Consider the following 22,322-nt stretch of genomic DNA (forward strand, 5'->3'; position numbering starts at 1 on the left):
GTTCTAGATGTTACCTGTGGAGATCCCAAAACAAACATTTGACCACCCTGGCAAATTAATATCGGCTTAAAACTTTACAGTTAGCCAAAGCAGATTGTGGTCTTACGGTTCCCAATTTTCAATTTTATTATTGGGCAGCCCATATGAAGCCATTGATGGCATGGATCAAAAATGTATAGTAACTCGCTGGCTTAACATAGAAGACAGTATATGTGTAGATTCCCTTACAAAAACTGCCATTTTTAGATACCCTTGTAAAAGAAATGTCTACTTGGACAAAAAATACTCTAAATGTTTTGAATAAAATATGATCAATGCTCAGATTGTCTAAGATACTTTCATCATTAACTAATCTATTGGGTATAAAAACATTTATACCCAATAGATTAGCTACAGGCTTTAGAAAATTATTATTATTATTCAGATTATAGTGTAATACACCTACATCAGTTGGACAAGGACGGAAACATCAAAACACCTGGAGTTAGAATTTGGCATTCCCATACAGATTTCTTTAGGTATTTACAACTGAGATCATTTTAGACATCTCCTAAAGATTGGGAAAAACTCCTGTGCTCTGCCCCAATAGAGCAGTTCCTTGTAAAACTATTAGATAGTGAAGATAAGAAAATAATTAGTAAGTTATATAATAAATGATTGACTATGTGTAATAATATATACGACAAAGATGGAAAGTGGAGATGACAATAAATATGCCAGAGAAGAGATATGCACATAATCACATCGTGTTACAAATGCAACCATTTGGTGAGAATTCAAGTGGAAAGTTATTTCCAGATTTCTTTTACCAGATATAACTGCTAGGATGGAACCAATGCATTCTGGTTCATGCTGGAGAAATTGTGGGGTAGTCAATACTAATCATACTCATATTTTAGAACTGTCCTAAACTGTTTTTGATGCCTTTAAAGTTATTTTTAAACAACCTACCCCTACAGTAGAATTATGGGAAACAATTCACTGCTGCCTTAAAATGTATAACCATCAAATGGGTATAACATATGGAGCAGATAACATATTCCCTAAGGATATAAAAACCCACATTAGCTTTTTTGCCTCTGTTAATAGGTAGGTGTGGTACAAGGCTTCTCTTATAACAGTCTGATATATAAGGAGTGGACGTTTAATTATTCTATTAACCTATTGTTTGTTGCTTGTTTTTTTTTTGTTTTTTTTGCTAAATTGTGAAAAAGTGAAATGTTTGTGCATTGATTCATTCATTGTATTATTGCTAATGTTAACAGGCCAGATAGTTAAGACGCTCAGCACAACATGCTGCAACAATCCTGCATGAGTTTGTGATATATTTAGCATTTAAACACTAGGTGGGAGTGTTGACCATATAGTTATAGTTTAATGTTTTTAGAGACAGTGGCTTAGGCCTACTGAGTATGAAGTTAATTAGCCTACATATTCCAAAAACGAATCTACAATTAGTCAGATAGTCACAATGTTCAACTCTTGTAGGCTATACTTAAACAACTTAATGAAAAGAAACAAAAAAGCTCCTTCTATTTCATACACGTTTATGATGCTGTTGTGCACTGATAGACTACTTTCAAACAGTATATAACCTTTATCTCACATTCCTGACCACATGTTACTGTTGGTTTCGTTTCTTTCGTTAAGCGTCACAGCCTGTCAATGTGGGAGTTAAACACGCACTTTGGGATGATTGTCTGATTCTAAAACAATAATTGTTTCCTTTGTCAATATCATCTACCTTTTCGCACAGTTTTTGAGGTCTGTTTTTGCAAATTTCCACGTTACTTATTGTAAAATAGTTTTAAAAAGTTTTAAAAGTGTTAGCATCACGTTGTTTATTTTATCTGTCGTATGATTCAGCCTACGATCTTATTTTGAAGGGCGGAGCAGGTGGTTTCCGGTGTGCTCGCGGACCTTGTCAGTCCTGTGGGTTTATAGGTGAGGTGTTGGGCCGTGAGTTCAGACGCGGTGGAAGCTGATGTCAGTGCGCTTCTGAGTTCTTTTCCCCTGTGTTAATTTACACCTGCGCAAATATGAAAACCATCATCGCGGTACTTGTCTTAGCCTTCTCCGGTAAGAAATAAAACATTTAGACTATTGAAATAACAGCAGCGGGGTTTTTTTGTTTTTTTTTTACATCAGTTATTAGCATGTGTCTACTGTCTAAAAAGCAACAACGTATACATAGACTATAATAGCCTAATCCAACTATTCTGCTAAAAAGTCATGACGAACAATTTATTTTGCCTGTGTAAATTAGTATTTGGTGAGGCATGTCATCTTAGTGACTTCCTGGATTGTTTAGGGAACAGAAAATGTCCGCACTCGTAGAAGAGAGTAGAGTTACAAGCTTATTTAAAATGTTTATCGTGTTTTTGTTTACACTATATTATGCTTTGTTAATACCCCACGGCGAAACATTCTAGATGTTGTGAACTAGTAGGCCATACAATAATTAAGTTAACTGCAGACAGGCATCAATTACTAAACATCTTAACCAGTTAGGTAGACTTCGTTTTAGTGCCTGCGAGTTGCTAGCATAATAAAACTGAGATAAGAAGTTAAGTCAACAACAGGTTTGACTAGAGTTGACTAGACTGTTTGTGGACGTCTAATCATAGACAACGAGCGCAAAGAGCAACTTAATAATGGGAAAAAATTGAGCTCATGCAGACAACACAACAGTCATGTGTTTGACTGGCAGGTTAACCTGGTTTTCCTACTTTGCGCAGTCACATGTTACAAAAATGTATTCTTTACTTGATCGCAGTAATATTTTATTGTATTGTCTTCAAAGTATACATTTTTTATCACATCCAAGAGCATTAATATTTGATAAGACATTTTTAAAGCTCTAAACTATGGATTTTCATTCATCTTGCAATCCACATTCAGAGTCAAGATGAACACAGATGATGTATTTTGAGATACAAAATACATCATGTTCCCAAAAATGGTGGTTTAATCTAAAATAATGATTATTGCTTCAGGATAATCATGACAACAATCAATATTAGATTATGTCCTTTTTATTACAGCATTGGCGTTGGCAAAAACAAAACCTTCTGGTACCATGGTTCCAGCTCAAAACACCGCCACCACAGCAGAATCCAAATCTACAAACACCACCACAGCCGAACCCATCACAACCAAACCTACAACCAATCCTACAACCAAACCTACAACCAAACCTACAACCAAACCTACCACAGCCAAAACTACAGCCAAACCTACCACAGCCAAACCTACCACAGCCAAACCCGCCACAACTACGCAATCAACCACAACCTTACAACCAACCACGACGCAGCCCCCAAAGACCACCAACAGCACAGTGGGTAACTACACCTTGGACAATGGCAAGCATCGCTGCCTTATGGCTCAGATGGAGTTGAGGATTCGACTGGTTTCTCAACAGGTGAGTTACCCTACATCTGACTTAGTTCCAGCATTAATAAATGTTTTATTTTCTTATTGCGTCTTGTAATAAAATAGTAATAATCCCAGTGTAACATTATTATTTGCCTTGGTTTCTATTTTACAGTCCTGTGTCCTACAAATTCGTAATCAGGCTGCAATGGTCACATAATACTCTTGTACCTGTCCCAATCCAGGATAGATGGCTTTCACTTGTATAAAATAGATTATGTAATTTATGACTAAATATGACACATGACTAATATGCTAATTACTGAAGACCTAAAGGCAGCATTTCTTGAAAGAAAGGGCCACAAAAAGAAGGCCTGTTTCTGAACAATTACATGACAATTTCAAACATATGAACAATGAAAATTCAAAATAACTGAATATTTAAAAATTCAAAATAACTGAATATTTAAGTGGTGTCTTGTCCCTCCCATTCATAGGCCAATGGGACATTCCTCCTGCTCCCAAATAAGACCCGTACAGCAGGAGACTGTAATGACAACCATGCCACCCTATTGCTGATTTCTAAGGAATTAAACATAAGTTTGTCCTACTCAAAGGTAAGGTTCTTTTGTGACCAAACGTGACCATAATGAGCAATGGATGTGATTTTAGTTGCCAATAATCTACCATTTATTATATTGAAATTACATTACAATGTTTTTTCCAACTTTAGAATGTCACTGAGAAGAAATCCTTTGTGAAGGAGTTGTCTTTCAATTTGACCTACGATTTCAGCAAAGAAAGTAAGCAACATTTGAATTGTCCTTTTTAAGTTATTACAAGGGTTTTAATTAGGTCAATAACTAGGCTTGTCTTACAAAAACATGTCTATTATGCAAGTCACATTGAGGACGTTCCACTTCCTTGCTTGTGTGAGCAATGTAGTTCAATGTTACTGTAAAGCTTACCATGTGATGCTTGCAAGAGGGAAATGCTATGCTGTAGAACTAGTTTGTCTCCATAACTTCTGATTTTGTTTTTGTGAGTGAGTCTGTTAAAATCCTTGGTTTGCTTCTACAGTAGGTAATGGAGTTCAAACTTACACAGCGGAAAACAAGTCCATTCACATCTTTGCGGCCACAATCGGGAAGTCCTACTCATGCAGAAAGGAGTCAATTTACGTGGGCAAAGGACTATACCTCGACATTGATCACGATCGGATGCAGGCTTTCAATTTCACCAATAGCAATGATTTTGGCACAAGTAAGTTCACCAATGAAAATATCACAACCTCAAGTCTAATAAGTGTTTGGGTGTAGATCAAGGGAGCAAATAGATTGTCTGGGAGTGACGTGACATCACATGACTTAATCTGCTGCGATGATGACAAAGCTTTTTTATGAAGAAGTGAAATCAGACATTGATAAAAGGAAATCTTTCTAAATACTTATATATATATATATATATATATATATATATATATATATATATATATATATATATATATATATATATATATATATTTTATATTTATATATATTTATATATATATATATATATATATATATATATATATATATATATTTTTTTTTCATTTTTTTTTTTTTTTCATTTAAGTTCTTGTCATTATACCAGTACAGTATAACAGTTTTTCATGTTAATGCTTAATACTTGCTTTCAATTTGAACATTTATTACATTTGATGAGAGAAACAGTTACCTTATGGTACTCCACAGTCACACTCACTTCAAAGCCCACAGAGATTTGTGAAGAAAATTAACAATTTTTTCCCTTTTTTTCTATAGACTTAAAAACAAAACAAAAAAGTAATATTAAGGCGTTAAATGTACGACAGAGGCTAACCAGCTATGTGGTAATTAATATCTAGAATGCGATTGTTTTAGTCCAAAAAACAGTTTCAGAAACTGGTTTACATAAAACTATTACTGATTAGCCCCCAGCAAGCTTTCAAAATGTTTTTCCTATGAGAAAAATGAATAGGAACTTTACTCTCGAAATCTCTTGGTGGACGGCCACTGCTCCATACACAACATATGCAATCCTAGTTCACTGTAGTGTAGCTGTTGCATGGTGGAGCATTCTGTATATCAAGAACTTGGAAGACCAATGCAATCTTTGAAACACTTTATATTTGCCTAGTAGGAAATTACACTTTATATTTTCTACGCTTTCTAGCGGACCCTTGCCCAGCTGACCAAAACAACTACCGTGTGGCTATCGCTGTGGGGATAACGCTGCTAGTGCTGGTCGTGGTTGTGGTCATTGCTTACCTTATGGCTCGGAAGAAGAGAACTGACGGATATCAGTCCCTGTAAGAGGGATCAGCAGAGATCATCCAAACCCAGGACCTGTGAGACTGTTACCTCTCGGGGCTCTAAGTGCACTTCAAAACCTTGTCTTTATGACAGATATGAAACACTATATCGTTTAGTGTTTCTTGCGTCATTTGGGATTTTCATTTTTTATTTTTTCAGGGTTTTACAAGTGGGCAATGCCAACTAAATGCAAAGGGATGTTTTTTTAAGCCTAATCACACAGGAACATAAAAGGAATTTGATTTTTAAACTATTTTATTTTGGTACATAGCCATACTGATAACTGTGCTTCATTTTACTCATGATTCTAAGAGAAATTAATTGTAGGAATTTGAAATGTTACTGTCAAAAGAAGGGAATCGTTTCAAAGAAACATGTAACATGTAATATATTTTATGAGTTTTGTCAGATTAATAGAATATGCACTGATTTTGTTACTATCAAACTGACTTTAAACTTCTGCCAATATCATGGATAAAGAATATTGTTTAAAAATATAGGCTACTTGCTCCTTGCACTTGAAGTTTTGAACTGACACTTCCTTTTCATCTAATGTAAAAAAATGCATCCTTCTGACAACTATTTCTGATTGCATGGATATTTCTCAGGAAGTTTTAGCCACCCTAGAACATAAGGACTACGGCTTCATTTATGTCCAGTAGGTGTCACCAGAACATACATTATGAATTTATAGGAGCGTGCTGGGCTGAATAGTGCTTTATCTTCCCCGTGGTGCCAATAAACATATTTCCCAATGTTTAACGTCATTGGTCTTGTCTTTGTTAGTTAACAGATGATACTGATGTTGGCCATTAAGTGATATCATTAGCCTAAAGCTATGCGTTCAATTTATCAACACACATGCATTACAGTTGTTATATGGTGATTTTTTTTAATAGAATAAATGCATGTAGCCCTTCTTGCTTGTCATCATGATCGCATGGCGCAGATTGGCTGGATCTCTTATGTGAGTCTACAAGGCAGCTGTGGCTACAGTAGTAGGTCACCACCACAGTTGGACAAATATACTGTCCGCAGGTTCGCCTCTCCACAGATCTGACCTTCAACTTGGCCAACGGGTGACGCTTTTTTGTCTCCCTGGAAATATACGAGAAGCCATAAAACCTTGGATTGGAGAAAAGCAGGTGTCGTAAGGCCTGCCCTCCACCCGAAAAGTGATCCTTCAGTTAGAGTTAGGTGAGTATTTGTAATCAGTTATTTTCCACCGCTGTTAAGGGTTAAGACGTTGCTGGTGGGTATGGGGAAGTGAGAGGACTGACTGAAGAGGACTCGAGTTGCACACGAAGGGCGTGAGTCAAGCACCGCGCATGCATCAGAAAGTTGATTTTGAAAGTGTTGCACAATTGGACTGGACGTGAAATCACGGGACACCAAGTGCCCTTAACTGTTGTGACATCGGCCGATTGACGCACGGCGTGCACACGCACCATGACAGGTAAACTAGTAGTTGATATAGGTCTAGCCCTACAAATGAACAAATGTTTTTGAGCACACTGCGCATGACCACATCTGGATGTAATTAAATCCAACCCTCTACACAGGCTCTTTTCATGCACACGGATGGTTCTATGTTTTAGTTTGAATATTTCAAAGTTTTGTTTCCCTATTCCATCTTTTGAGTTTTCCCCAATCTTGTTGAAGTTCTATGGATTTGAGGAGTTCCCATGCCATATTTTGCACATATTTAAAATTTTAATTGACTTATTTATGTATTTAGCCTTTTTAACTAGCCCGAAATCTAAGTTACAGAGATTTAACTTTGAATTGAAATTATCAAGTCACAATCCATGCCCATTATAGCACTGTGTTTCAGTCACAGCTGCAGCTTTACTCCTTATATTTTTTATATTTTATATTAAAAGGTGGGATTAAAAATCCGTTTTCTCTGTGCATATAACTTGTGACAGTGCCACTATTGAGTGAAGTCTAAAACTAGAAAGAATCACTGTGCGGAGGGAAGACTTTCTAGATGTGGGGTAAGGATCCAGAACTTGGGGTTGTTAAACTAAGTTAAACTAACATACTCATGTTTTCCCATAAAAACTAAAACATTTCCCATAATAACTAGAACTTTATAAAAAAAAATAATAGTGAGTTTTTAATCTGTTTTTAGAAGCTGCGATTATAGAAGCAAAGCCTGCATTGTCAGACAGTCCGCTGATGTCCTTGTCCTTCCAAAAGAACACACAGAGGAAGTTCAAGTTTCTGGAGGGAGAGCCCAAAGCCCTGGGGGTGACCAATCTATACATCATTGTCCACTCTTCTGTGTATCATATTAACAATGAAATCTCCAATATACAGATCACCCAAATATGTCTGAGCATATTCCAAAGCAGTTGTATGGCCTCGCTTATTGCCAATGGTGTGGACCAAAATGAGGCTTTGGTGTATTTTATAATTTCATCCATTTTGGTAAGTAATATGAGCACCACCTGTTTACTAGGGGTTTAGTCTCATTATGGAGACAGTATGCGGCAACTACGCATCTCACATGTTATCATAAAGTTTATGTGATTCACTGTTAATCAAATTAAGTACTTGCAGAGGTGGGTAGTACTCAGTTACATTTACTCATTTATTTGAGTAACTTAAAAAAAAAAAAACTATTCACTCAACTTTTTTCACTATGTTCTACTTCGACTTGAGTAATATTATTCTAAAGTAACAGTACTTTTATTTGAGTGCCATTTCTGGCTAGACAACTCACCTCAAAATGATGGTTTCACTTTGCAGATTTTCATTGCAGGAAGTGTAGCTGTAGCATCAAAAAACCTGCACCTACCCACGGTATGTTATACTAAAAATACACCCACTTGGTTTATGTGTGAATGTGGTATTTGATAGTGATAGTTTTGTCAGTCAAAATCAGAGCAGCATTAGCATATTTTCCCTTATATAATTTTTTTTTAATAATGTTATAGTGTTTCTTTTTTGTGAATAGTTATGTTCTACTGTAGGTTTAAATATGGCATGGTATTAGAGAAACCCCACAGTTCCCAAAATAATAATGAGTTGTACTTGGATTTCAGCTCAAGGCCTGTGTGGGAATGGAGATTGTAGCCACTGCAGCATCTCTATTCAACCTGGTCCTTGCACTGGTCACAATGGAAGAGTTTTACTGCTTTCACTCAGAGTATGACAACTCCACATTTAATGAAGGGGAAGGAAGATACTGCAGAAAAGTTGAGGCAAGTGTTTTCTTAATTTTAGTTAAAAACTAAAATAAATCTCAACCTTATGCCAATATGGCATCTTGTATTATTGTTTATTTTTATATATTTACATTTTATTTTCACTGGTTCTGTCTGTTCACTGACAGGCTGCCCATTTGCAGTGGTTTACCGAGTTAATGGTCTTCCAGTTGACTCTGTTGTCCATCTCTGTCACTCTGGCAGTCTATGCCTGTAAGGTGGTCAACTGCTGCTCTCCAGCTCCAAAAGTGGTACACAACACACATACATACAAAAGCATTATACTATACTGACTGGTACACAAATGTCTAAGCTAACTTCTTGTACTGACTCATATTACAACCCAATATATTTTGTTGTTTACAGCCAGTGATAACAATACAAGCCCCTCCAGCCCCAGAGTGATGAGGATGAATGATCTCAAACATGTTACCAGTGCAGTATTTCACTATGTGTAGAAAGATGAGTGTGCAATTGTCATATTCCTGTAGATAATTTTCAATAAAATATTTTCTATATATATTTTCTATAAAATGTGTTACTCAAATAATGTTCAGTAATAATGTGAGAAATCAAGGGTGTGCAAAGTGACACCAGAAATGTACTGAGGATTACAACCTCACTCAGGTCAAGTATGCACCATGTTTGTGATTGGGGTTAGTATCATACTGAACTAGAATGTCCTTACAGACACAGTGCAAACAATTATCACAATTTGAGCCAATTTAGCAGAAAGCCTTATAGGTTCAGTAAAATGGGTCCAAGGGCAGCATTTGGCCCTCATGCCATAGTTTGGACAACACAAATAAACTGATAAGAATAAATTTTTGTATTGTAACATTGTATGATTTCGTGCCGTTTTGTATATCAAGGGGACATTTATATGGAGATTGTCATACCCTGAATTGGGCATCACTCAAATACAGTACAAGTACTCTTTATTGAGTAAAAGTTTTTATTAGGCCTAGCCTACTTTTTCCACCATGAGTATACAAGTGACAGAGGTTTTGTTACTGTTTACTGTTTTCAACAGTAAACAGACTAACAAACCACCCCCAGCTCCGCTGTCACCAGTCTGAGTTCATCTACATGCTGTCTCGATGTATTACCCACTAAATTTCTAAAGTCTGTGCTCAACAGTTGCAGTTTGTCACCACTCACTTAACATATCACTTCAATCTGGAACATTCCCAAGAGCTTTGAAAACTGCGGTTATCAAGCCTCTCCTAAAGAAGAACAGTCTTGATGTCACGATATTGAACCATTACCAACCAATCTCAAATCTGCCGTTTCAAGGCAAAGTCCTTGAAAAAGATGCTTGCCAACAGCTGATTAACTTTCTCCAAATGAACAACTCCTTTGATGTTTTCCAGTCAGGTTTTAGACCCCACCACAGCACTGAGACTGCTCTTATCAAGGTGACAAATGACATTCGCTTGAACACTGGTGCAAGCAAAGTCTCAGTCTTGATCCTGTTAGATCTGAGTGCTGCTTTTGACACTGTGGATCATGGGATCCTTTTACAGAGACTAGGGGACTGGGTGGGCATCTCTGGTACGACACTAAACTGGTTCATGTCCTATCTAGAAAACAGGGAGTACTTTGTTGAAATTGGAAAATGTGTCTCAGATAAAATGTTGCTAACCTGTGGGGTGCCGCAAGGGTCAATCCTGGGACCTCTGTTGTTCAATCTCTACATGTTGCCGTTAGGCCAGTTAATACACACAACTATGCAGATGACACTCAGATCTATGTCTTACTGGCAGCAGGTGAATATGGACCAGTGGATTCACTCTACCACTGCATCCAACAGATCAGTGTGTGGACTGAACATGGGGAATCAGCGTTTCAGTTTTATGCAGCTAAAACCAGGAACAGTCTTAATGAAGATGTGAGACAGGCCTCTACTTTGACAATGTTTAAATCCAGGCTCAAAACAGTTCTGTTTAGCTGTGCAAATGACTGAAATGTTTTTTATTCTGCACTCTTCTGTTTTAATATTAATTTTATGATGATTATTTGTGATTATTTATGTTTTGATTTGTGTGATTTTAATGTCCTTCATATTCTGTAAAGCATTTTGAATTACTTTGTGTACGAATTGTGCTATACAAATAATCTTGCATTGACTTTGTGTTATTCTTCAGATATATATGAGGATCTTAGCATTTTTTAGAGAGAGAGATACAGAGCGGAACTCACAGAGAAGAAAGTTCTGAAAGTAGGATGTGAAATCTGTGGAAATAGCGCATAGCCGACATGGCAGGTAAATTAATCTTTTGTGTGCCAGGGCATGGCGACCCATGGAAACATAGGACTTAGTAAAACATGAATAATGACGCTGTAAAATAGTGTTGTTATTTTTCTCCTGGAGGGGTTGTTGTGGATAGGACACAGGACAGTCCCACAATCTTCTGGTGTTTGTGTCGGACACAAAGCCCTGGGCTTTGGGTCTGTCTCTTACTGTGTCCTACTTTACACAGTTAATTAAGTTATGTCCCTGCCAATCTCCAGATCACCCAAATATACTTCATCTCCATCTTCCCACGGTGTATGTTTGTAAAACGAGCAAATGACAACTTTTTGTCATTTCGTGCTTCAGCACTTCTGGTGTCGTCATACAAGTACGAGTAGAAATGGCATTGAATCAAATATACAAATGTATATGAATAAACAAAAAGACATGACTCTAATGGTTATATGCAAACTTCAGTGTCAACTCAGACATACTGTAAAATATTTATCAACTCTACACTTTGTAGACTATCACTACACTTTTTTCAAGCTCAGGGCTCCTCTGGGAATGGAGATTTTTGCCAGAGTGGCCTCCTTGGTCAACCTGATTGTCACCCTGTTTCAGATAATGATCTGTTGCAGTACTTGGGAATTCTTGCTATTACTCTTCCACAAGTCAAGGCAGAAATAACTGCCAGAACACAGACGTATGCATATTTTTTCATTTAATATAATACTCCGAAAATATTTAAACTTAAAGGGGAATCAATTCTCCATTGTAATGTACTTGTGTACATAAAGTGCTTGTTGTTCAACCTCTTGTGTCCATAGGCTTCTCATATCCATCTTTTTGCTTTTAGCAGTCAACCACGTAGTTCTGTTTTGCCATTTCTATCACTTAGAAGGCTATGCCTCTAAGGTGGTCAATTGCTGCTCTCCTGCTCAAGAAGTGGTATGACATATGCACACACACAGATCATGTTGGGTTTTTGCCTTCTTGGGGACTGCCTTATATGAATTTTCTGGAGACAGGTCCTAACCTTAACCATAGTTATAACTATCTCAACCAAAACTTTAAATCATATTGTTGATCAGTAATTAAAGGTTTATGTTATGGGGACCTGATTTAGCCCCCCCATAGGTCACTGAAATGAGTGTGCATACAGTATTTAGTCCTCACAATGTGTCTAATACCCACCCACGTACACAGTATGTACAACTGCCTTAGGTTTTAATAAATTTGGTCCCATATAGGGATTTCTACATAAAACAATGAAACTGCTTTAATATGTGTAATTTGTTGTGCTTTTAGCAAGTGATAACAATACAAGCCCATCTTGCCCCACAGCGAGTATAGCTGGAAACAAGGCCTATAATTTACTTCAATAACATCTGTCTCTCAAGACTAACAGCATGTATAGTATAGCAATATTCTCTACTGTATTATTACACTCTCATAACTTTAGGTTTGCATTATATATATTTTTTGTAATTCATTTTAATAAGAAGTGTTATTATTTCACTGGTTGTTTGCATATAATTTATTTTTGTAATAAAGTTTTAATTAAATGCATGATTTTATTTAAAAGTCTAAATATTCAAAGCATTTTGTTTAAATATTCACATGAAGCAGTAGAAGTCATTAAACTGTGGCATAACATTACATGATTCTTTACAATTCAGAAGTGGTTGTAGGTTCATAACGCTCCTCTTCATTATATCTGCAGCTCATCTGCCCAGTGACTCTGTTAGAGAGGAGAAGTCCAAAAACATTCTACTATACCATTTTTCAAACTTATCAGATTTAAATTAGAACAAGACCTGTTTAATATAATGGGGTTTATACCTGTGATGAAGGGCCTGCAATTTCCTCCAGGTCTCCGAAGCAGCCATGTTTGTGGCGGATGAGGCTTCCCCACAGCACTGTGGTGTGACACACAGGACACGGTCCCTCCACTGGCAGCAGCTGAGCAGGCTCTGATTTCAGGAAGGATTTGGCCAGGCAACTCATGTGGCTTTTCATTGTACATAATGGTTGAAAACAGCTTAGTTTCTCTGACACCTAAGTAAAGACCATAAAAAGATCACAATCAATGTTAATCATAATGATTGGCTTACAATTTATTTACTCCTATTGCAGTAATGTTGGAGATTGGGTCAATACTTTGACAAAAGATGTCTACAGATTGTAAAACTAAAAGATCATTACCACATTATTACAGTTCTGTAGGTATTAAGTGCACACTTTGATTTCAAACTCTTTTTAAAATTTTCATAATTATTGATCTCCAGTAGTGCTGCATGTTCTTATCTTTATTAACATGTAGATTATTATAACAGCATCACAACACCTAGCCCTTTCTCCAGCTAAAATGAGAAGTTTACCCTAATAATTCGTCCACAGAGACAGCACCAGGAGACCTCCTCCTGCTCTTCTCCAGAAGGCAGCACAGATTTCTTCTTGGCCCGCACACAGCCAAAAGCAATGGGGATGTGCAGAGGAGGCTCTAGGCTAGGCTCAAAGTCCATCCTGTACTCCTGTTTGAGCCAGCGGGCAGTGAGGGGCAGACGTTTCCACGGTGACACCCGCAGCATGTTGGACACCACACGCCAATGGAACTCCAGACTTGACTCTTTCCTAGAGCGTCGGGTCACATGGGTCAGCCGCCGAGAGGAGTGTGGGTGCTGCCAAGCCCACTCAAACTGACAGAAAAGGTCAAGGTAAAGGAATTACTTGTTTCGGTAACTAGAAATACATAAAAATGCAATCTAAAGAGAGAGTACGTAACTCTCTGGAGATGACACATGACCTGCATGATTCCATAGAAATAGAAAGTTAAAAGCATACTGCAGATAAGTTTTATGTCATACTGTGGAAGATTTTGGTTACATACTTTTAAGTATGACTTTATTTGTGATGGTTATTATATTGTTCAGACTTACTCTCAGTGCAGCAATATCAGAGGGAAAGCCGTGAATGATGAGAACCATTTCCCTATAAACACAACACTCGTTAAACCTCATTAAAAGTGTTTAGACAAGCATACAGCTTTATATGATCCTTGCCATGGCCCTCGTCCACTGGTCCTCTTGGCGCCCCCTCGGTGTCTCCCTGCGTTGTGTTGCCCAATCCTCCTCTCTGGATTTACCGTGAAGCCGATGTAAATTCGCCCTTTGAATTTAGGGTTAGTGCAGTACAGCATGTACACACCATAAAAACTCTCTACTTCAACTACCATTGTTCACGACTTGTATTCATTCAAAAACCTTACATTTTACATACTTTGTTGACGGAATGTGCTCCTTTTACATCCAACTAGATTTTTAAAACAAATCACCCGATCTACCATTCACTCATTGCAAGTAAAGCATTTTAGAAAGGGAGATTCTTTGTTAAATTCACTGTTTGGTAGCATCAGATACCATATGGGAGGAACGGGATGTAAACAAATACATTTTAGTAGCCTCATCCTATGCCTGAGAGACAATACTTTTTGATTTAATGTTCTCCTACAAATAATGGCAACAATTATTAATTTTGCCTTGTCTAAATATCAAACGTTACATATATATTATCTGAAGTAAAGTTTATTGCCAAGAGTTTCTATTTACGCAAAAGAAAATTAAAATTTCTATTTCGGCTTTCTTTAAGGGCATCTACCGGTGTGATTTGCGCCTTCAAACAGATAAGTCCCGCCTCTAACTCTTTCTCCTGCACGTGATTGGTGGTCAATTTCAGTGCCGCTATGTGACTGGACGTTTTATCTGTCATTTTAAAGGCTGTTTCGCTCTATTTTTATAAGTATGTATTAGCAAATAGTTTTCCATATTAATCCTATGACAATCGTTTTCTATACTACCCTGTTGTTTAAAAATGTGTAGCTCTATGTCTATGGGGAAGTTATATAATTTTTCTTCTGGCTGAACTCTAGTCAAACGCTTCCGGGGTCCGCTTGCCATGAGACCAGTCCGAAAAATATTTTAAATCTGCTCCTGTAATAATATTAAAATAGTTGCACCTTGGCCGTGTAGTTTTAGCTGAAATGGCTATAACAGCGGAACACATTCAGGACAAACTGATCAAGGAGCTCGCGGCAGTGCACGTGGTACGTTTTGCTGTAGCACTTGAGCATTTAGCTTTCAATTTACTCCCGTAAATTAAAAGATAATTAATCACAATAGCAACAAAGTGCTCCTCGACTTGGAATATAACACACAAAATGTCTTTATCCAGTATACAAGATAGAATGTTTGTCTAAATCTACCCAAACAATTAACTGTACATTTTCCATTTAGTGAGCCTGTTAAAATATTTTAACAAAATGAATAGATTTATTACTAACATTTAAATCACTCTCTTATTTCCAGGATGTAGAGGACACATCCCCTAATAGATGTGCTGCCAGCTACAAAGTCCTTGTTGTGTCAGCCCAGTTTGAGGGCAAACCACTGTTACAGAGACACAGGTATTATGGACGTAGAACATTACATCAATGTCATATCGTAAAAGCATAATGACAAAGGACATACGCAATTTATATTTTTTGCAGGATGGTCAACACATGCCTTGCAGAGGAACTCAAAGCGATCCACGCATTTGAACAGAAAACCCTAACACCAGAACAGTGGGAAAAACAGAAATCGCAATGACAAATGTAGATCTTTAAAGTTACTTAATGAGTACTCCTTTGTTCATTTGTTAAACTGACAGATAAACTTATTCCATTTTTCCAGTGCATATGTTGTGAATGTCTGCTCTTTTTTTTTTTTAAATTAATTTCCTGATTGCTGCAACAATTTCTCTTTTATGCCAGCTAATCTTTGCAACTTGTAACTAGATTAATAATTAACCCAATATTATTTTCAAGTGTAATAATTTTTTATTGAATGGCACACAGACTAACGGCACTTAAGTCTATACCACATTTGTTGTTGTTAAAAGAAAATGTCTATTACCCACCTACCATCTAGTGGATTATTCTTGGAGTGACACATTTCAGCCGTACGCATTGCTTATTCAATTTGCTGCAGTTTTTACTGTGGTTTGCCATTCACATCCAGCAGTACATTTACATGGCCAGTAAAACTTAGATAACTCCATTGTTTACATGCACAAAAGAAATCTTACTGTCAAACCTCTTGACATATCCGTTATCATCAATATAAAAAGTACAATTCATTAAAATAACTTTCATTTCACATCAAATCTGACTGTTAACATGGCATTTCAAGAATCTGTGTTCAGAAATCAGATAATGATATGATTTTGGTGTGTATGTAAACACAGATTCCAGCCTCTTTGTTTATAGGTTAGTTGGAGTAATTATTTGCTATAATGATGCATTCAAATGATGTCCGCCACTTGCAAATAAGTTATAAGTTTACTGTATTGACACCCAAAGCTTTTATGGACAATAAGGCATTTCTTTCACAAATCTCACAAAAATGTGCTTACAATAACTTGAGACTGTTTTTTTCCCACAAGGTCAAGTAACGTAAAAGAAACCAATAGTCGGGATAAAAAAGAGGAAGCATAAAAAGACCAGATGGAAATTGCCAAACAGTAAAAACGCTGACCTCTGCCGAGAATTCATATGACTTTACCAAAAGAAAACATCTGACCTAAGTAGTAGACATTACGCAAGCATTTTACGTTGTTGGAAAAAAACACCCATACAATACTGAAAATAAAGTTAGTTACAATTATTTCACTACTTACTGATTTAATTTACATATTTTTTACACATGGATTACTAAAACAAGAATCAGATTTCACATGGTCAGTGGACATGTTAAAGTTCTAGAGTGGGGATTACTTCCACCACTTACCCCTGTGGACCACTAATGGAGCAGCCGGCAAGGGGCACAATGTGAGCAGAAGTGTGTAAGAAAGGTGTTTTCAAGTGAAGGTTTTAAAGCACTTCAGTGACAAATATAACACTGATTGAAATATAGACATTATTTACAAGCAAGCACAGAATCGGGTAGCAGGCGAGTATCAATCTATCTTAGTGTTTCCCATTAAGACAATGGTGGCCCCTCATAGTCTAAAACAAGATGAGCAATAAATTGGTGTGAAAAGCTTTTTATTTTTTGCTTATTGTATTGTGCCACCATAGTGTCAACATAATCCTGGGTTCCACTGTTAAACATATGCCGGAACAAAAGTACAAGTACAAAAGAAGGTAGAGGTAGATTTGCTCCAGCAACCAAGAAAGATACATTTAAAGGAAAGAATATTTTATAGCATTATTTCCTTTGTGGATGCCCCTATTTTCGCAGATATTGGTTTTGGAGATAGAACCCTCAATATTAATGAGGGTTTGACTATTTAAGTTTGTGTTGAGTTGTCTGTTTTAATACTTCAAACTAGAAGATTCTTATTTCAAATTGAGGTGTAAGCTCTCTTGTCTCTATTGCAAGATTGTATCAACTCCTTTGTGAGTGTCCATACCATTTTAGTTGACTATCAAAACCCACCACAGTATCAAAGAGCACAATATGAGGTCAAACTGAAAGTAGCACTGTCATTTTGACCAGCTGACCCCTGTCTGATACTGTCTGAGTGTATCACCAGTGTTAAATTAGGTGTCTCCATCGGAGCACAGTATATTATTGTATTATTGTGTTAAGTCGAGCAGAAAAGCTGAGAGTGAACAGATCAATTGGGTTCCATTACCAACAACAGCAGCTTTCGTGGTCTAAAACCCCTCGTGGCAGGGAATCTCCAAGATCACCCGAATGCTCATTGCAGTGTATTACCACTTAAAATTAGCCCATCCATGTGAAGTGCGTCTGTAAATAGGGTCAGATAATCTGGATGGAATATAAATTTTGGTGTTTTTGTTTTGTTATTTTCCCACTGGTCTGCCCTGCCATTCAAATTTGTCCGGTATAAAAATGGCATGATAACATTTGACTCAAGAAATATTTCATAATCCATAATTCAACTCAACTAATACATCTACACTGCAATTAAAATATACATTACATTGTCAGATAGAACAATCAATTTCAGAAGTGTTTAGAGACTTTTGGAGCTGATGTCCAACATGGCATGCAGCTCTCTGGGCTCGTATCCCAGCAGCCCCTGCAAGTTGCATACAAACCTGTAGACATAGCGCTTGCCGGCTGTCTTACGGATAATGTTCTTGTCATAATAGTAGCGCAGGCCGCGACTTAGCTTCTCATAGTTCATTTTAGGCTTGTTCTTCCTCCGGCCCCATAGCAAAGCCACCTGCAAGAACACACATGACACAAACAGAGTTAAATTAATACTAAAAAGAACTGTATGTAATTACAAATGTGTTTCAATATTAAAGGAGAATACAAATCTTCTGTTGATTACAGTGGGTATATTTACAAAAAAAAATCTGATAATTAGAATAATTAGATAAGCCAATAATTAAACTGTATTGCTGTGGTTACATGCACAGAAGATATCTTATCATCAAAAGCATCATGTGACATATCATGTGTAAGGTTATAAATGGGGTTTTAAAGTAACAATAGTACTTGGAACAGTACAGGGAATTTATACATAAACTTTATTTTCAAAATCATATTAATCAACCAGATGTAACTATATTTCAATAATCAGTTCCTTCTTTAGGTTTAGAGTCTTGTTAATTTAGTAAATTGATAAAAATTGAAAAATTGATCATGACTTCATTTAATGCCTTACTTATTTAATGACAACATTTAAGTAAATGCCTAATATTTACATATAGTAACACTGTACATGAACTTCTAATGCAGTTATTGCCATGGATAAAATACATTTATATATTTTTCTCTACTTGTGTTCTAATGGAAGACAGGGGTGGTTTTTAATACTTTTTCTATTTTCCACTCCTTTTCAAGCTTAAATAAGAAAAATGTGAAATGCATACTTACTTCTTGTGTTCATTAATCTGTTTGAAATAAATAAATACAATTAAGTGAAATAATGTAAAAATAGTCCTACTTCATCTGGGTCCGTCAGTTTGAACTCCCATCCATCTCCAGTCCAGCTGATACAGGATTGACAAGTGCGATCGGTCAGAAGCTCCAGAAGAAACTGCCACAGCTGAATGGGACCACTCCCTATTGAAAAAAAAGTTATTTCAAGTATGGATAATTGTTCAACTATCTACATATCTACAGCTATATCACCCACCTGTGTATCCTGCAAGAATAGCCGCAGGGATGACTGCTCGGCCCAGGTCTGTCTTGTTGCCGATGTATTCTTTGAAACTCTTGTGCGGCCGCAAAACATTAAACATTTGCTCAAATACAGTTTCCTCTTCAATGGACTCGTCTGACTCGTGCAGTTGTCCAGACCAGGACAGAGGACCTATAAGAATCTCGTCCATATTGCACGGAGCAGACCCTTCTGAGTCCACACCTATTTTGAAAGCTTAAGTTCATTAAAAACACACTAAATGATTTCAGAGTCATTTCTATTATGTTTTACCTGTTGTTTCTGTCACATTTTCTTTTTGCTGCTCAAACACGATCTCTCTCTTGACCATCTGATTGTCTTGAGATGGGATATTGGCAAAATCCAGTGTAAAGAGTTCAGAAAACTCCAATGGACAGTATTGGACTTGGAATGGTTTGTGTGGGCGCTCATAGTCACAGTAGTTATCTGAAAATAACAGGAAAAGTATACAGGCAATATTTGCATGGGTTTCCAGTTAAAATAATTAAACAAATACATCATACTACCTTTGTTGCTTGATGTTTGACAGTATATGACAGCACTGTGATATGCTGAAGACCTCTCAATTTCATTTTCCAGAAAATAAATTATGTATCTTTATTTACTTACAAAATACAACTTATAATTGTTAACACTCAACCTTTTCTAAAATCTCATTGACACATAAAATGAAAGTACTGAGAAGAAGGAGGCCAGGAGTTCTCACTGCATCTGACGTTAAACTAAGTACGTCTTAAGCTGCTCTTCAGGATTGTGGGCAAAATAATTTGTGAAAAGAGAGATATCCAAGGCACATCCGGTGCTAGCTATAAGGATTTATTATAATAATGGGAATTATTCTAATAATAGGAAAGCCAATGCCAATGGGACTGCAAAGAATTATCTTCAGGGCAAATTAAAATGATTAAAATGGAAGTACACTTGGAATAACCGTTTTATCTATTCTAAAGGTGTAGCTATATACCTCATAACTCCTTTTTGATAAATATAGTAATGTTAAAGAGGATTCTAAGGCTTTTGGTATTATAACTCATGACATATTGGACCATACCCTTCCTTATGGAGTCCAGGTGCTCCCACAGGATCTCTCCGGTGCTGCAGTCCAACGTGAGGCTAAGGAAAGCGTCCCGCTCCAGTGCACAGAGCTCCTGCCCCCTTAGTGCCCGCAGCTCTGCCCCCACACACGGGAGGGCAAACTCAGCCTGGCACCAGTCCAGCCAGTGGTTCACCTCCCACTCAGTCCACAGCATGGGGTCTGCATACAGAATCATCACATCAGCATGTACCTCATACGGATGTATATATTGATGTAAGATGGTACCTTGTGGGAGATGCAGCTTGAGTCTCTCCTGGTTAAAGCCAGCAAAACTGGCCTGCATCGCCTGGCTCAGGACCTCTTTACTCGTGGGGGTGAGGGGTGGTACCTCCAAGGGGTCCAGCTCTGAAAGTAGACACATGGACATGTCATTGCTATTTGCACAATTTCTTGGAAATATGAAATTCTGAAATAAAAAACTTAAACCTATTTCAACACTACTCCTACAATACATATAAAATTTGTATTTTGTAATTTTAACAATTAACTTGGATGTTTACACAAATTTGCATGGCATACATGCTACATAGATTTTATGCACCTAATCTAGACTGTCAAATAATCTGTTTTATTCGTTCAAATACACAAAGAAATGTATTGTCTTGTACACAGTGAAAATATTTAAAATATGCAATGAAATTCTTACATGCTCACCTTGACAATAAACAATAGCGTTACCGATACTAACAAATACATACAATCAGTTTATCAAAAATTCAATATTTTATATTTATAAAATAAATACAAATGTTTCTTAGTGCATCTTATAAAATAAAATAAATATAAATGAGGTTCAAACTATTTTCTTTTTTTAAAGAATTTTTAATGGTTAGGGTTGCTGGTCTTACCATACAGAGGGCACTCCATCCTCGTCACCAGGGGCATAAGATGGTCCACAGTGGCAGGGTCTAGGGAAGCCCCCAGCCTCTAAAATAGGAGGAGGGGCATGTCATCATAGACACCTGTCAATCATCTGGAGGTGGGCGGGACCAGCCAGTGTTGGCCAAGTTTGGGGCCAAAGAAGACTCACAGTATTTTCTGTATTCATGGAAGGGAGTTCTGTAGACCCAAATTGGACTTACAACCATGCACCTGTTTGCTTGCTGCAAGTGCTGAAATGTGATAAGAATTGGCATTAGGAGTGATTAACAAACAAAATCAAGCCAATCAACAATGACATTCCAAAAACCAAAGCTGAACAAAAACCCAGGGGGCAACCTTACCTTGATCTAAAATTAAAACAGAAGCTTCTATATGGAGTGACCTGGTAGGTCTATTCAAAACTATTCAAATAGATGTCTGTGGGGCTTTTCAGACAATTGTGTAACAAATATAGTAAAGAAGATCTTAATGGCAGCACATTCATTTTGTTGCCATTATTTTATTTGCAATGTAGTCTACAGCATTAAGCCAACAGACCTACTTTTAGTTTTGCTTTAAATTTAGGGTTAATAATCTGAGCGGTCATAGTCCTAGTTTTTACAGAAATTTATGACTTATACTTAAAATCACTCAGAGCTTAGGTTTCGTTTTGTTATAAATTTAGCAGCAATTCTGTGGGGACAAAGCAAAGCACATTCATCAGCAGTGCATTAGCGTCCTCTGCTGGTCAACCTTTTACCGTTGCTCTTTGAGAGTTCAATTATGCTTTGTATAAAAAAATATACCTTGTTTAGGCCTGAATTGGAACTACAGACTGTATTGACCGTATTAAAACTAAAGGATATAAAAACTAATCAATTAATACTCACCAGCATGCAATCACCTTTACCTGTGTACTTCAGTTGTCCAGGTATGATCCATAACAAAACGTTTTCACTCTAAAACTTTCGTCTAGTTCACAGAATACATTTTTTCTTTTGTCA

General features: G+C 36.9%; 5 protein-coding genes across 7 annotated transcripts; 3 read left to right on the top strand and 2 right to left on the bottom strand.

Annotated features, from left to right (window-relative positions):
* Positions 1–1,957: 1,957 nt before the first annotated feature.
* cd68 (CD68 molecule) lies at positions 1,958–6,481 on the top strand. 2 transcript variants are annotated; one of them, XM_055229041.1, is made up of 6 exons: positions 1,958–2,079; positions 3,045–3,424; positions 3,873–3,992; positions 4,109–4,178; positions 4,459–4,638; positions 5,572–6,481. In XM_055229041.1, the coding sequence occupies exons 1-6, from the start codon at positions 2,040–2,042 to the stop codon at positions 5,709–5,711; spliced, it is 930 nt and encodes a 309-aa protein (XP_055085016.1). In that variant the 5' UTR covers positions 1,958–2,039; the 3' UTR covers positions 5,712–6,481. The 2 variants fall into 2 exon arrangements, with proteins under 2 accessions (XP_055085016.1, XP_033839390.1); XM_033983499.2 differs by having other exon boundaries at positions 4,456–4,638; positions 5,572–6,480.
* A 476-nt stretch (positions 6,482–6,957) lies between these two features.
* On the top strand, positions 6,958–11,971 carry LOC117386080 (membrane-spanning 4-domains subfamily A member 4A-like). Of its 2 annotated transcripts, XM_033983385.2 has the most exons (7): positions 6,964–7,167; positions 7,846–7,964; positions 8,034–8,144; positions 8,466–8,519; positions 8,762–8,920; positions 9,052–9,174; positions 9,290–11,971. In XM_033983385.2, the coding sequence occupies exons 1-7, from the start codon at positions 7,161–7,163 to the stop codon at positions 9,326–9,328; spliced, it is 612 nt and encodes a 203-aa protein (XP_033839276.1). In that variant the 5' UTR covers positions 6,964–7,160; the 3' UTR covers positions 9,329–11,971. The 2 variants fall into 2 exon arrangements, with proteins under 2 accessions (XP_055085017.1, XP_033839276.1); XM_055229042.1 differs by having other exon boundaries at positions 6,958–7,167; positions 7,846–8,144; positions 9,290–9,427.
* Positions 11,972–12,788: 817 nt separating this feature from the next.
* Positions 12,789–14,504, bottom strand: slx1b (SLX1 homolog B, structure-specific endonuclease subunit). Its single transcript, XM_033983591.2, has 5 exons — positions 14,225–14,504; positions 14,102–14,153; positions 13,544–13,861; positions 13,005–13,220; positions 12,789–12,903 (listed from the first exon to the last, which is right to left on the bottom strand). The coding sequence occupies exons 1-5, from the start codon at positions 14,395–14,397 to the stop codon at positions 12,874–12,876; spliced, it is 789 nt and encodes a 262-aa protein (XP_033839482.1). The 5' UTR covers positions 14,398–14,504; the 3' UTR covers positions 12,789–12,873.
* Positions 14,505–15,035: 531 nt separating this feature from the next.
* Positions 15,036–18,182, top strand: zgc:112271 (uncharacterized protein LOC553698 homolog). Its single transcript, XM_033983715.2, has 3 exons — positions 15,036–15,264; positions 15,527–15,624; positions 15,709–18,182. Exons 1-3 carry the CDS (start codon positions 15,202–15,204, stop codon positions 15,806–15,808), a joined length of 261 nt encoding a protein of 86 aa, XP_033839606.1. The 5' UTR covers positions 15,036–15,201; the 3' UTR covers positions 15,809–18,182.
* On the bottom strand, positions 18,182–21,416 carry LOC117386081 (protein C-ets-2-like). Its single transcript, XM_033983386.2, has 7 exons — positions 21,306–21,416; positions 20,683–20,802; positions 20,413–20,616; positions 19,614–19,787; positions 19,317–19,544; positions 19,125–19,243; positions 18,182–18,395 (listed from the first exon to the last, which is right to left on the bottom strand). The coding sequence occupies exons 1-7, from the start codon at positions 21,340–21,342 to the stop codon at positions 18,183–18,185; spliced, it is 1,095 nt and encodes a 364-aa protein (XP_033839277.2). The 5' UTR covers positions 21,343–21,416; the 3' UTR covers position 18,182.
* Between the last annotated feature and the right edge of the window lie 906 nt (positions 21,417–22,322).

Source organism: Periophthalmus magnuspinnatus, chromosome 18 (genome assembly GCF_009829125.3).
Source record: "Periophthalmus magnuspinnatus isolate fPerMag1 chromosome 18, fPerMag1.2.pri, whole genome shotgun sequence".
Classification (NCBI taxonomy): Eukaryota; Metazoa; Chordata; class Actinopteri; order Gobiiformes; family Gobiidae; genus Periophthalmus; species Periophthalmus magnuspinnatus.